Below are 16,277 nucleotides of genomic sequence, written 5' to 3' on the forward strand. Positions count from 1 at the left end.
TTAAAGAAAAAAATTCATTTTCTCGTAAGAACTTCATGCAATTATTATTCATTTTACATAATAACATTGATTTAAGTGCCGTGGATATTCTCTTGAGATATAATCAGCGCCGCCAAATCCAGATATTCGAACTTACAAATATCGGACGTAAATGGACCCACTCGAAACCCAGAATTAACTCTCCTCTGTTCTAGTCTTGTTAGTGTGCTTTGATGGAGTTTAGTATCCCTGTGTAGTTTCCATGTTTCTCATGGCAAAGAGTATAAGCTGCTATGCTATCTTTCAAATTTAAGTTCAATTTAATGGGTTATCACTAGAGGTGTTGAAACTCGTGTACTCTTTTTAACATTGCCAATAACGGGAGCCTCTCCTCTATCTTATACTCTTTGGTTTATGGCTAGTGCTTACCTTATGGAGTATTATCTCTACTCTACACTCCATAGCTTCACTGCTTAACATAACCTGTATTAAATTTTTAAAAGCAAAATTGAATCTTGGATAAATAAGTTTTAGAAATAATATTGAATATTAAAAAGATGGCAAATAATTCATTTTTACTAAAAATAACCATTTATTTATTACTGAAGAAAATGTTACGATAGAAGATGGACGAATTATAAATGGAATACCAGACGAAGGCAGCAATGATAGTGTTGTAAGTGTAAAACATGAACTTTTTGATGAAAATAAACAATTGTACACAAATAATTACGAAAATATTAAACTTGAAAAAGAATTACATACAGAATTAATTATTGAAAATGGAACATTCGATGAAAATGTTGTAATGGAAGTTGGGCGAATTAAAAATGAAATACTAGAAGTAGACAGCAGTGTGAAACATGAACCTGTTCATGAAAATGATAAACATTTGCACCCAATTAATTGTGAAAATATTAAGTGTGAAAAAGAATTACATACAGAACTAATTATTAAAACTGAAATATTGAGTGAAAGTGATTTAGAATTACAACAAGATCATAACGAAAAAAAACCGTTTTCGTGTGATATTTGTAATAGAACATTTAGTCGTGGTCCTCATTTAGTTCAACATAAACGTGTTCACACTGGAGAAAAACCATTTTCTTGTTATATTTGTAATAAAAAATTTAGTCAAAAAGGTTCTTTAATTACACATAAACGGATGCATAGTGAAGCAAAATCATTTTCATGTGATATTTGTAATAGAACATTTAGTCGTGGTCCTCATTTAGTTCAACATAAACGTGTACACACTGGAGAAAAACCATTTTCATGTGATGTTTGTAATAAAAAATTTAGTCAAAAAGGTTCTTTAGTTACACATAAACGGATCCATAGTGATGAAAAACCATTTTCATGTGATATTTGTAATAAAACGTTTAAATATAAGCAAGCTTTAGTTACACACAAACTAATTCATAGAGGAGACAAAACATTTTCATGTAACATCTGTAATAAAACATTTAGTCTTCGTAATAATTTAATTAAACATAAACTAATTCATAGTGGAGAGAAACCATTTTCGTGTGATATTTGTAATAAAACATTTAATCAGAAAAGTAATTTAATTAAACATAAACGGATACATACTGGAGAAAAACCATTTTCATGTGATGTTTGTAATAAAAAATTTAATCAACAAAGTAATTTATTTCAACATAAATGGATTCATCGTCGATAAAAAACATTTTTGTTTGATATTTGTAATAAAAGTATTTCTGTCAAAAAGAATTAATGTAATTTATTTTGATATGAAAACTACGGAAGCCTGAATGACTCACAATCAATTTATGAGAAAGGGGCGCTACACTAGTTTATTTTTTAAATGTGTACTACCCACAAGTATAAAACCAACTTTTAGAAAGCCACTAGTTCACTTTCAAAAAGTGCACTTGTGACTTGTGGTATTATGGAAACGAACCTTGTTGAAGATGTTGGTATTTTTTCATGTGCAGATTTCTAATTAAACGTCATAATAAACACTTAATAATACTTTTAAAGGTTAGAAATTAGAAATGTGCAGATGCAAAAGAAAAACATCAACAATTAAAGCTTTATATTTTTTTAAATAATACTAAGGAACATTTTAAACTAACTGCATAAGACAAATTATAAACATTATCATATTATTATTAAATCCGGGCAAATAATTATTAATAATTCCAGACAGTTTCGGTAGTATCTAATTAAAGGATAATCATCACCTACTGACATCTTCAAAAAAGTTCGTTTCCATAATACCACAAGTCACAAGTGCATTTTTTGAAAGTGAACTAGTGGATTTAAAAAGTTGGTTTTATACTTGTGGGTAGTACACATTTAAAAATAAGCTAATGTAGCGCCACTTCTCATAAATTGATTGTGAGCCATTCAAGCTTCCGTAGAAAGCATATTTGTATAAAAAATGAAAAAAAAAGCCTCCCTTCAGGGACACAACTTTTGGTTGCAAACCATGTTTTTTTATTTCATTATTCAATTTTCAAATTAAAATGAGATTTTTGCAAATAACCGCAAGTTGTATCCATGAGGGGAGACCTTAAATCAACTTTGATAGCAATAGTAATACTGCAACAACATTATGGTGGCTAGTTTATAATTTAAAAGAATGTAACAAAATAAATAAATTTTAATTACGTAAAAGAAAAATTTCCATATTTTTGAATTCCTAAACGAATCTTTTCACTTAACAATAACTTTACATAGTTATTGAAATAAATACCATAATAAATAAAATTTCGAGTATCAGTTTTTATTTCGAGTATCGTGGTATTTATTTCAATAATTATGTTTTAACTCGAAGTCAACAAAAATTCTATAATAATTCTACTCTTTTAAATAAAATCTAGGTTTAGACTCAGCTCTCTATGTGGAATAATTAATCGGTGGGTGCTCAGATAGTAATGTTAATAATGTAGGGAGTGATAGGTTACACCGAGGTAAGGAATTTGGTATAAAGAACATAGGTTCGGCAATATTCGTCTTTGAAGATATTTTCGTAAAAAATTTTGCGGTATCTCACAAGATAGAGCAAAATTTTATATAAAAAAAAATTTTTCAAATCCATAACATGGCTAGCCCAACTTGAATTTGGTGAAAATTAGAAGCTTTTTAGGTGCGTAAACAATAAATTAGGTGCACAAACGATTTAAAAAAAAAAGGTTTGCCAGGAGTTAATAAGCTAGTTCACCCTGTTATTGTGTCCACCCTGTGATCCGACGTTGGAAGTGCTTTTAATGTGGTCGAATTAGTCTGCGGGACTTTTGTCTTTTGCGTTTGTCCTGTGATGGAGTCTACTCTGTTATTCACGGCTTGGTCAAGTCTTTAATGGGGTCGAGTAGTTAGAAAGAGTTTCAGCGTTTTTTGGCCCTTGCGTTCACTCTGTGATGGCATCCACTGATAATGTCATGCAAAAACACAAAAAATGTACATTATTCTTTTGATTTTTGAAACACTCTTTTCTTTTTTTACTTTCTTTTTTTTTTCTGGTTTTGGTGTACCTTATCAATCCTTAAATGATGGACCATTTAATCTGATACACCTTGTATAAAGTATAATTAAATATAAATAAGTAATCACTAACACTAATCAGTATAATAAATAAAATACAATAATTTAATGGTAACGAATTTATAACATTACTTTATTTAATTATAATTGAAACAGTCAGTCCTTCAGCTACCGTGGAAGGTGGATCATACGTCATGGTCCCCCACGCCCACCCTTGAGTCCAGTAGAAGGCCTAATTTTGTCCCTATATATATGAAACGTATCAAGGAATAATGAAATAAGGTTAAGATCCTTAGTGATTGTATTGGAATGAATGTAGGATGATTGAGAATCAAATAAAAATTATTTGTATGGACACTACCCAACCATACTCATGTAACCAGATATCTGCAAAAAAAAAATTGCAGTCAGTAGTGTTTCTTTTGCACCGTGATAGAGATTCAAATCAATTTTGAAGATTATTGAATCAGTAATTAAATTAATTTTTTTATTTATAGCTCCTTTTACTCCTATTTATTAGACTATATACGTTCACTTCGGTGAAAAAGAAACACCAGCGACGCTACAATTTCTGCCATTTCCTTGACAAATTTTGTCAATTCTCTCGTTTAAAAGTCCTTGTGTTGTGTCCATGATGATTTCGTTGATAAGAAAATTTTTATTTCACTCTACATTTCGTGCTATATTAGCACTTCATCGAGCGATCTACAACAAAAATATCAAATATAATATTTAAAAAAATTGTTAAAATTAATTTCTTAACACTATTAAAGATCACATTTGAATTAGGCGCTCATTGATTGAAAATAAAAAAAATAGGCAGCTGCTAACTGCTTCTTTGAATGAAGTGAGGTAGCAAGGAGTCCCAATCTATATGTTTATGGTCAATGATATTTTATTTATTTTTAATATTAAAAAAACATGCTAGATGTCCGTACTCTACGATGTTATTATTATTCCACGAGTTGTAATTCTAATTGAGTTGTATTTTTTCATGTAACCAAGATATGTCAATTTTGTACAGGTGATTTACAAAATATTTTCAATTAAATATTAATAATACTTCCATTTAATTAAAAAATTAATAAACAGTTAATTAATTTACTTATTTAAAATCATTTATAATTTAATAATTATTTTATTTAAAGAAAGTAAACAAAAAAAATAAATTTTGGTTAATGATGTGGCCTTAACAGATTGTTCAATAAATTTCGTTTGTTTTTTAGTTTTTGAACATTTAAGTGTGAAAAAGGTGTGACAAGATGGTTTTAGCCGATTTGGGCAGAAAAATAACCACTGCTTTGCAGTCTTTGAGCAAAGCAACGGTTATTAATGAAGAGGTAACTAATAATTTGTGTACTTAAAATTTATTTTCGTCTTTGAATTTCTTAATAAATTATTACAAAAGCTGTAATTGACTAATGAAATCTATTGTTTTAATTTTAATAATCTGTCAATAAATTCTTCCTGGACGTTTTTGTATCAAACTGCGAAATCTCAATGATAATGAGCTCTTAGACTCTCGGAAAAGAGGAAAATAAATAGATACCAGGTGAAATTTTGGTAGATGTTTGGAAATGTTAATAAAAATAAAATGGAAGTATTTAGGATGATGATATTTACATTCGTATAAGCCGATCTTTAGTAAAAATTCACATATATGGTAAAAAAACATTTATTAATTCGATCCAATTACCTCAATTTGAGATACAGTTTGGCTTCAAAACACAAAATTTTAAATTACTCTGTTAATTTTAGTAAAATTTGAAATTTTTATCATAAATATTTAGGAAATTATTGACATGTATGTCGATTGGGTTTTCTTTGCGTTAAGTTAGTTCCTATTCGCCATAAAAGTTTTAATAAAAGTATTTTTTTATTAAAATTATTGACAATGGCGATTTTTTAAGGGTTTCGACGAAATGATTGTGATTTGTGTCATTCAAATAATGTATCTAAAGTCGAAATCGGTTTAACGACGAAATGTAACAGTCTTACCCGATTTACTATAATAATAATAATAATAATGGGGATAAACCTCCGTTCCTGAGACATACATCTATAATAGAGGCCATCCAAATCATTATTTTTAATCTTTATTTATTTAAACTACATCCGAAAACATACAATTAAATTTTTATGATATGAGGGGAGTTGGTTACTTGGATCTTATCCAAGCGACGAGAGTGTGGTCAATTTACCGATCCATTAATTATAATTGATCAGATATATATATCGAATTTCTTTTTAAGTCGAAAATTCATTAACACGAAATTTTTTGCATTTCTTTTGCGAGTTATCGAGGTTCCACTGTATAAATTTGAATATCGCTTATAACGACCATATTTACTAGTCCCTTCAATGTCATTTTAGCCGGTTTTAAATGTATTTCTAAACATATATCAAATTTTTATATTTCGAAAAATTTCATTCTTTACATATAATTTATTTACATATTATTAATCTAAAAGAACTCATCAAAAGAGCTTCAGAAAATTGTAATGTGGCAAATTTGCTACAATTTTGTTTTTCTAATAAAAATTTTTTTCTTCTAATTGTAACGATTTTCTAGGTTCTAAATGGAATGCTAAAAGAGATATGTTCCGCTTTATTGGAGGCTGATGTAAATATACGTCTTGTGAAAAAATTACGAGAAAATGTTCGATCTGTTATTGATTTCGAGGATATGGCTGGTGGACTCAATAAACGGCGAATGATCCAAAGTGCTGTGTTCAAGGAACTCATTAAAGTATGCATGGCAAATTATTTTAAAATTAAATCATACTTAGTGTTCTGTAACAGAACTTAGGGTGACAATCGACCTGGAAATGTCAGGGAATTTTAAATTCTGAAAAATTCAAGGGATTGGGCATAGGTCAGGGAAAATCATAAAAAATACTGAGTCTCTAGAATTAAATTCCGTAGAGCTAATTCTTCATCGATATATTGGAATGTAGTATACAGTACAGTATACAGTGTGTCGCATTTAAGATGAAGACATCTTCATATTTTCGTTAATTATAGAAATATTGATTTGAAATTCTGCACACTCATACAGGATGAAAGGTCACATTTTTTAAGATACTTTAGGCCACTAATTTTTTAAGATACTTTACCGAAATATGATCTACAACTTTTTCAATTTTGTTTTCTATTTTAGTTAGTTGATCCAGGTGTGAAACCATATCAACCAGTAAAAGGTCGACCAAACGTAATCATGTTTGTTGGTCTACAAGGTTCAGGAAAAACAACAACCTGTACAAAATTAGCATATTATTATCAAAAGAAAAATTGGAAAGCATGTTTAGTTTGTGCTGATACATTTCGTGCTGGCGCTTACGATCAAGTCAAACAGAATTGTACAAAAGCACGTATACCATTTTATGGTAGTTACACGGAAGTAGATCCAGTTGTTATCGCTCAAGATGGTGTTGATATGTTTAAAAAAGAGGGCTTTGAATTTATTATTGTTGATACAAGTGGTCGTCACAAACAAGAGGAATCTTTATTCGAGGAGATGTTGGCAGTTTCTAATGCAATTGTAAGTATCCATACTGTTATAATACTGTCAGTGTTCACTTTATAAAAAGTCAAGGAGTGATGAGGAAGTTAAAACTGCTCGCAGAAAAATTCAGTGAAATTGACGAGCCACTTGGGAAATAATAATAATAATACATAAGATGGATACCGCAAATGAGTCTCTAGCACCTAGACCAAGGAGTCCTCTGTGCCCGCCTTCAGAACAACCTTTCACCCTATAGAATTGTAGCGAAGCCAGACCCTACGAAAAAGCCCACAGCTTCTTGACCGGGATTTCTTCCAGGATTTATGTATCAATCATAGAAAAAAATCAGAAATTTTATACACTTTTTGACGTTGCAGAAAGGTGATCGATCTGTACTCCAAGCAAAAAGGCATTTACTTAAATTCTGAAACGATCAGTTTCTCAACATATTAATTTTTATACCATGTATATATTAAATATATCAAGGTATAATAAATTTAGTCCCAAGTTTGTAACGCTTAAAAATATTGATACTAATATTAATTGAAACTAATATTGTTATTGAAATAAATATCACGATACTCGAAGTAAAAACGAGTATCGTGGTATTTATTTCAATAACTATGTCTCTACTCAAAATCAACAAAAATTCATACTTATATGAAACTAATATTGATTTTGTTTTATTTGTTTAGAAACCTGATAATATTATTTTCGTAATGGACGCAACGATTGGTCAAGCTTGTGAAGCGCAAGCCTTAGCTTTTAAAGATAAAGTAGATATTGGTTCTGTAATTATCACAAAATTGGATGGACATGCAAAAGGTGGTGGTGCTCTCAGTGCGTAAGTATACTTTTAAATGTTTTTCGCCAACAGTTTGCAATTTGAATGCTCGGAAAAATACATTTGTAAAGATATACATACTCGCATTTCCCGTCATTCTCGCTTTACCAACAAAATTAGAGGGGAAACAAAAAAATACAGGCTTTACTTGATTCAGGTACTGGAATAATTTAAAAATATATGTCTAAGAATGCTTTAAGGAATGAACAGTCTGGTACTGTATATGATATTCAGGTTGATTTGGGTACTGAGTTGCTCTAGCGTAAAAAGGGACGAGAAAATTGACGCGCTTGTACGGAAAGAGTCGTTTCAAACAATTTTCTCAGCTGAGAATGTCATTATTACAGCAAGACCACTTGTGACAAGCCCACCTTGTTAAGCTATTTTTATTTTTAGGTGAATAGGTTCTAGGTTAAGGTAGTACGAGCAGCAAGGCAATTTTAGATTTAGAGTTGAAATGATTTGCCTTAAATAGTGCTCAACTTTATTTTTTCAAATGGAATCCTATATTTTTTGCAGGCGGTTCGTATTTTATAGGGGGAAAAAGATAGCTTATATCTAAAAAAAAATTACTACAAATATTTTCCTTGCTTTCTTATGCGAGAACTGTTGTTTTCAAGACGAAATCAGAGAATTTTTTCAAATTTCTTTGTCAATGTATGGTATGCAATATACAACATTTCCGTTGAATATTATTTATCTATGCGATCTAACACCTATAGTACTTTTTTCTATCACTAGATAGAGTCTTTCTTTGCATTAAAGTCGTATAAAGACGTTCTGTATAAAACATTGAGAACTCTGTTTTAAAATAAGTTTACTTTTGTTTTCAGTGTGGCAGCGACACAAAGTCCAATCATCTTTATCGGTACCGGTGAACACATTGACGATTTAGAACCATTCAAAACAAAACCGTTCGTTAGTAAATTGTTAGGTATGGGTGATATTGAAGGTTTAATTGACAAAGTAAATGAATTAAATTTAGATGATAACGAGGAATTATTAGAGAAAATAAAACATGGACAATTTACATTAGGTGATATGTACGAACAATTTCAGAATATTATGAAAATGGGACCTTTCTCACAAATTATGGTTAGTATACATTCTATTTTGTCAATAAAAATACACTTTTGAGCAATATAGCTCCATTAATTAGGTCATATTTCCCTATATTTCTTATGCAATATTTATTGATGTATAGTGTAACCTGGTTAAGTCAGACATCAAGGGACCTGCTTTGCCTCACTTGTAGAGATATTTCACTTACAGTGTTTCAGATATCCAGGTATAAATAAATATCTGTCTCATTTACAGAGGATACCTTCCATTAATAGAAGTCAGAATACAGGTTATTTTAGTTATAGAGGTGCGATTATTAAATAAAATAACGTATTATCAATATCATTGCTGTATAAAAATTATGAATACCGAGCCGTCGGGTGAAATTTTATGCCTTTTCATTAATCATCGGTCCATTTACCCTAACGTTTTTGTTACGAAGTTGCAAAACCCATGTTAGCAAACATTGTTCAAGTTCAGGATATTTTGATAAATGTACACGTTTTAGTTTTCCTTGTCCATCAAAACATTGTGATTGAATTTTATCTTTGTTCTGAATTATTCTACAAAGCGTAGATTTTGGCTCATTAAATTCGACACAGACTTCATCACGTGTCTTCCCACTTTCATAAGCGATATTAACTTACAACTTGATAACAATTTGAGCCTCCGTTTCGGTATTTTTCAAATAACCATCCTTATGATAGCAAAGCAAAACTAAAATTGAAGATCATTAAGGCTCAAGTGCGGAATTTGCAGGTTAATTTTACTTATATTGCTTGTCAATCTTTCTGTTTGTTTCAATAAATATTTGAATCCATATTGAACTAGATCGGAAATCAATCAGTTCCATTTCAAATTCTTCAATTTTCAACCCGTCGAATTAGTACAAGTTCATTTTATCAAATAGAATCACATCGGGGTACATAATAAACTTGACTATTCCCGATAATTCTTTGAACTGAGAAAATCTCCCTGAAAATGTGATAAACTATGCATCATTAGCAATTATGGTCCACGATGTAACTACAATAACAAACGAGCGCACGTTCGTAAGATCACTCGCGTTCGTTCGTTATATAATTCTTCATAGTGAATTTTGTGATCAATGAATTTTCTAAAATATTTGAAATTATCAGTGAATTATAAAGTTATTTTTCCGTGGCCAACCTGAAGAAAATGTATTATATGCTATATTATAATATTAATATTTTTTAGGGTATGATTCCTGGTTTTAGTCAAGATTTTATGACAAAAGGAAGTGAACAAGCTTCCATGGCTGGTTTAAAGAAATTAATGACAATTATGGATAGTATGAATGAAGGTGAATTGAATAATAGAGACGGAGCGAAATTATTTGGTAAACAACCAGGACGTGTGACACGAGTAGCTCAAGGTGCTGGTGTATCTGAAAAAGAAGTCAAAGATCTAGTTACACAGTATACTAAGTTTGCTGCAGTTGTCAAGAAAATGGGTGGAATTAAAGGTAAATAATACTTCAAATTACATACTACTTGTCTGGCATGTGTAAGCGGGAACCATATCGAAACCATGATTTTAAGCGTTGAATAAGTTAACAGTACCCTGTTTATAAGCGCTTTTCAGCTGATATAAACTACAAAACTGTTTTGGAGTGTATTGGATCACTAAAAAATCTGAGTAAACATAACAAAATCATTATTAGTTGAGTGTCCGGACACTCAAAACTTAATGAGATCGTAGAACCTAACAAATTATCCAAAATGAGTGCATGGACTCCGTTAAACGATCTAAAAAATGTCGTGGAGCACCGAAAAACATAATAAAAAGTAAAATAAAGGAATGGGTTATACCGCTCCAACTTCTCTTGGGCCAACATAGCCAAGATCATGGAAAAACAAAAGGTTTATCATGGAAAATGGTTTTTGAGCATTTACAACTGGGGAAGAATGATTGAGGATGCTTATTGGGCATTGTAAACTCAATAAGCATATGTACAAAACCAAACTCACAGGAATATACATTCTGTGTGAATGTGAAAGCCTCTATGTAAAACGACATCATCACTTGGGATGGACTGATTGGGATCACTCCACCCAAGTAAAATAAATGAAGCTTTGAAATACCCTAAAGTTTATGAAAATTGCAGAGCTTTTGGAGCACTTACAATAGATAAAACTGGTACAATCGCACTGTAAAATACGCAGTACAATCTTGTGTACAAATCGTTCAGTTTACATCTAGGCATAGGCGTCTATCACGAGTATGACAGAGTACGTACGTTAAGCAATGCATCTAAGTAAGAGGTATTATAGACGTTATATGAAATTGCAAAGTACAACTCCAAGCGTCTTACAACTAACTTAACGCTTATTGAAGCTTCAACACATGTCTATAACACCTCTTTCTTAGATGCATTGCTTAACGTATGTTTTCTGTCATACTCGTGGTAGGCCTATGCCTAGATGTAAATTGGACACTAGGTATGTAAAATATATATCAAGGTATACTAAGTTTAGACCCAATAGTTTATAACGGTTAAAAACATTGGTGCTAAAAACAAATTTTTGGTATAGGTGTGTATAAAATCACCTAATTATTCCATTTCCGGTTGTCTGCCCGTCTGTCTGCCAACACGATAACTCAAAAATGAAAAGAGATATCAAGCTGAAATTTTTATTGCGTACTCAGCATCAAAAAAGTGAGGTCGAGTTCGTAAATGATCAACATAGGTCAATTGGGTCTTGGGTCCGTAAACCGTTAGAGATTGAACAAAAGTTTAAATATGAAAAATGTTTCTTAAATAAACAAATTTTGTTTGAAATATTTTTTTGTAAACATCACTGTTTAGCCGTGAGGGCGCAAATTAGATCACAACTTTGATGTCCTTGATTTTTTTTTTATATGAAGTTGGATTTAGTCTAAATCCATTCTGTAAATTTGAGAAGGGGTTGCCCAATTAATTAAATGAAAAAATTACTTCCGGCTAGTAGCTAGTCGTGGTCTGAGAAACGGAGGTTAAATTATTATTAGTAAATGACTTCAAAAGTAAGCATATTTAACATTGGTCTTATGCGACAACGGTAGATGGATGATATGTTTTCATAGATTTCTTCAAAACTAGTCGGCGGAAGTTTAAAAAAAAACTATTTAAATTAAAGTTAAAACCTTAATAAATTATTGAAAATAATAAAAATCCCGTTGTGCCCGACTAAGTAAGGGTGTATGAGCACGGCAGTGGGTACACAAATTTAAAAAAAATATATTTCAATTTTGATGGTGAATTATGTTATAACTTGACAACATAAGATGAAAAGTAAGAATAAAACTTCTCGATATTTGGAGTAATTTCAAAATATCGAAAATTGAAAATTTTGTTTAATTATTTAGCTTGCGACATTTCGAAAAGGCAGATATCGAAAAATTTTATTCTTATTTTTCGTCTACATACGTTATAACAAAATTCAACATCAAAGTTGAAAATAAGTTACAAACAAAGTTGAAAAGTTATTATTTTGACCGTTTGTTATGTAATTATCAAAAGATTTTTATTGGGTTTATAATGATTTCCTTCAAATTATTTATTCTAATGATTTTCTTCAAACTGTTCTTAATTTTTATTATCATTGTTTGTAGGTTTATTCAAAGGTGGCGATATGACAAAGAACGTAAACTCTACACAAATGGCAAAATTAAATCAACAAATGGCTAAAATGATGGACCCACGTGTATTACAACAGATGGGCGGTATGTCTGGATTACAAAATATGATGCGACAATTACAAGCTGGCAGTACGGGTGGTTTAGGAAATTTATTAAGTGGATTTAGTGGCAAATAATATTTATATAAATTATACATACTTTGTGTGTTTTAGTTTTTCTTAAAATTGTAAATTTTCCGTGAAATTGTATGTATTAGATGAGAATCACTCTATAAATTATTACGTGATTTTTTAAAACAAAATATTTTCATATTCCTGTTTTCTATTCGTTTCAAATTCAAGATAAATTTTTTTTTATAAATCAATTGTAATTTTCAAATTTTCATCATTTATTTAATATATTGTTAAAAATAAATACAAAACTTTTTTTAAAATATCAAATTTTGTATTTGAATTGATTAATTTTCAGGCATGAAAAAGATATGCAGTGCGATTTCGTATAGTACAGCGACCGAAACAGCGGTTCATGCCGTATTCATTATTCAATGTTAGACAAACACTGACACACTAAAATGGCTGTAACATACGTTATTTTATACAAATCAAGAAATTGCGAAAAGCTTGGTGCTCCTTATTACAAATTCTATCTACGCATGTTAAAAATTTTCCAAATAAGGATAACTAGCTCGACTCGAGAGAAATTCCGTAGTGCGGTACTCGTGGCTAAAATCAAGGTATAGAAATAATACATAAGTGATTCTTTTTATTTATATCTACCCTGTTTTTTCTTAGGCGGTACATTTTTAAACCGTGAGTTATTTTTTCGACATTAGCCAGCACGATAAGGTTTAATATGAGGGGTAAATCATTGAATTTGATAAAGGAATAAGGAAGATTTCGCGAGGACAAGAAACAACAGGCTAGAAAAATAATATAGGATATCAAAAGTTTCGTTTTGCAATAACTTTGAATTTAATAGAGATTTTTGGAAAATTCAAAATACGTTTGGTTCGTAATTAATGTATCTATCCATATTTTTTTTTGAACCTCTAAAATTATGATAACAAAAAATTGTTTAAAAAAAATTGATGCTACGACTTTTGAAAGTGTGGCATTCAAATTCGGAGTCAACGTGTCAAAATACTAACAATAACGCTTGAACAATAAAAGGCACAACATCTCTTTTTTAAATAAAAAATTTTGTTCTATTTCTAACGGTTTACAAGAAGACCTATGTTGCTCATTTACGAACTCGGACCGAACTTTTTACGTCTTGAGCACGCTATAAAAATTTCAGTATGACATCTTTTTACGTTTTTGAGTTATCGTGGCGACAGACAGACAGACAACCGGAAATGGAATCTTTAGATGATTTTATGAACACCTATACCAAAATTTTGTTCTTAGCATCAATATTTTTAAGCATTATAAACTTGGGACTAAACTTAGTATATCTTAATATATTTCATATATTCATGGTAAATCCGCCCGAAATGGAAGAGAAGTTGTTATGTACATGCGTTAGAAGTTATATTTCTTCGGTAATAACAAATATAATAATTTCTAAATAATCTAAACAAATAACTGTAGGAAACTGTAATTTCGATTATATAAGCTTAACTATTGTGCTCATAGATAAAACCTAATCGGTTATCTACTATCCTTGTCCGTTTGTGAATGATATTACGTTGATCGACTAACTTCATGGTGTTAAAAAATTGAAACTAACTTCAACATATAGTTTGCACGTCACCCTGTGTGCGAGCATCACAAAAATTAATTCTCATCATTTTTTTATAACGCTCTAAAAGGAGTACCTATAATTTCAAAAAAATATAACAGCCATCAATAACACGGCTTATCCAGGGTAAAATAGACGTTATTACAATTATGCATTAATGAAAAAATTAAAGAGTTCAAGGGTTATCAACTTTTAAAAAAATCAGTCGAATTTTTCATATAAATTTTCACCTGGACACCAATTCTAATTTAATTAATTACCCATCTAGGATATACTCAATTATTTGACAATATTTTTATGAAAATTGCTTACTTTAAAAATTAAAACATAAAAATTTCTATTTTTGAAAAATTGCGCCGAAAAAATAATTTTAATATTGAATCGAAGTAGGTGTTTAAATTCTAGAAAATTAAAAACAAATGAAAAATGATAACTATTTATTTCCTAACAGTGATAAACGTTTAGTAGATTTTTACATTAAAAAATACTGAATTATATACATTTTAAAATATACATTTATTTTTTTTAATTGTTTTATACATTTTTCCAAGAATATTATAGAAAAGGTAATTAATTTATTTTTTTTTCATAAATTCATATACAGTTAGGGATGTTGTCGGAGAAATTATTAAACCTCGAACAAAAAGCTCTAAAACAGCAAATTTCGTAATTATTAATCGAACATTTTCCTAATAATTAAGTTTTATTAGTAACAAAAATGACAAATCTACAATTAAAGTTGCCACCTCTCCAGATTTGACCTGGAGAGGTGGATTACCAAAATTTGATATCAACATAAATCCTCCAAAGATTTTTTTTGGATTATTTATTTCATATTCAAGTAAATTGAATAGTTCTTTATTTTTAATTATTTGACGAATATTTATTTATATTTTTAATGATATGTACAATAAAATTATTTCAAAAATCATGGTAATATGGAAAAAAGTGTTGCATCTTTGAAATTTGGTACAGTTGTTTTTTTTTTTGTTGTAACAACTTCGTGCTGAAAAATCAACTACTCATAGAGGGGGGTGGGTGGCTTAAACTTTCTTTTTGGGGGGTTAAAAAAACAGGTTTTTACAAATTACAAAAAAACTACGCAGCAAATTTAAAAAAAATTCAAATAGTTGTCAAATATGCCCTAGGGGCCGTTCATAAAATACGTTCGCACAAGGGGGGGGGGGGCAGGAGGTCTAAGACAATGTGACGTTCGCGGCTTATAAAAAAATTTTATTGGAGAATTTCTTTCAGCTATTTTTTTTTCTCATTTTTTGTCATGATAAAAAGCATTCATTTCGAATAAGTAATTTACTTATGTTTATTTTCCATTATAAGCGCTAGCTTTGCAGTGCGACTCTATTATACTGTATCGTTTTGACTTGTTTTTAATGGCGTTGCCAAAGAATACAGATACATAAATAGAATCCCAGTTCTATACACATTTTTCGAACTCGCCATTTGAGTTTGACGATGAAGTGGATGGTAGCTTCGAAGATATAGAAGAAGATGTTACAATACCAATAATAGACATATCGGAATATTTACAGAATCATTGGACTTCTGATAAATAGAAAACACTATTTATTTTTATTATAAAAGAGTTTTGTTAATTTATTTAAATTTTATTTGAAAAAAAAAATTTTTTTTAATATAAAAATTTGTGTACTATTATTCAAAATTTGCTATTTTTAGGGGGAGGGGGGTACTTAGTTTTTGTGACGTAATATTTATAGGAGGGTCACAGAAAGTGTGACGTATTTTATGAACGGCCCCCTAGTAAAAGTTGCCCCGTTTTGGCGCTATACGCTCTTGAAGTTGGAACTTTGAAATCGTATTTCTTCCATAACTATAGAACGGATAACGCAATTTTGAAAAAATTTGGAGTGTTGACACTGTTTTTCATACAAAACAACTTAAGTAATATCAATTCACAGGCGTAAAATGTGGGGTTTTTGGTACCTAAAACCTCTCAAATTTGTACCCCCATGGAGA

At 30.1% G+C, this 16,277-nt stretch overlaps 1 protein-coding gene across 1 annotated transcript; it reads left to right on the top strand.

Annotated features, from left to right (window-relative positions):
• The first annotated feature begins 4,455 nt into the window (after window positions 1–4,455).
• LOC123302701 (signal recognition particle 54 kDa protein) lies at window positions 4,456–12,890 on the top strand. Its single transcript, XM_044885743.1, has 8 exons — window positions 4,456–4,513; window positions 4,716–4,829; window positions 6,062–6,238; window positions 6,650–7,030; window positions 7,690–7,838; window positions 8,672–8,933; window positions 10,119–10,386; window positions 12,516–12,890. The coding sequence occupies exons 2-8, from the start codon at window positions 4,752–4,754 to the stop codon at window positions 12,716–12,718; spliced, it is 1,518 nt and encodes a 505-aa protein (XP_044741678.1). The 5' UTR covers window positions 4,456–4,513; window positions 4,716–4,751; the 3' UTR covers window positions 12,719–12,890.
• The last annotated feature ends 3,387 nt before the right edge of the window (window positions 12,891–16,277 follow it).

The sequence above is a fragment of the Chrysoperla carnea genome, chromosome X (assembly GCF_905475395.1).
Source record: "Chrysoperla carnea chromosome X, inChrCarn1.1, whole genome shotgun sequence".
NCBI lineage: Eukaryota > Metazoa > Arthropoda > Insecta > Neuroptera > Chrysopidae > Chrysoperla > Chrysoperla carnea.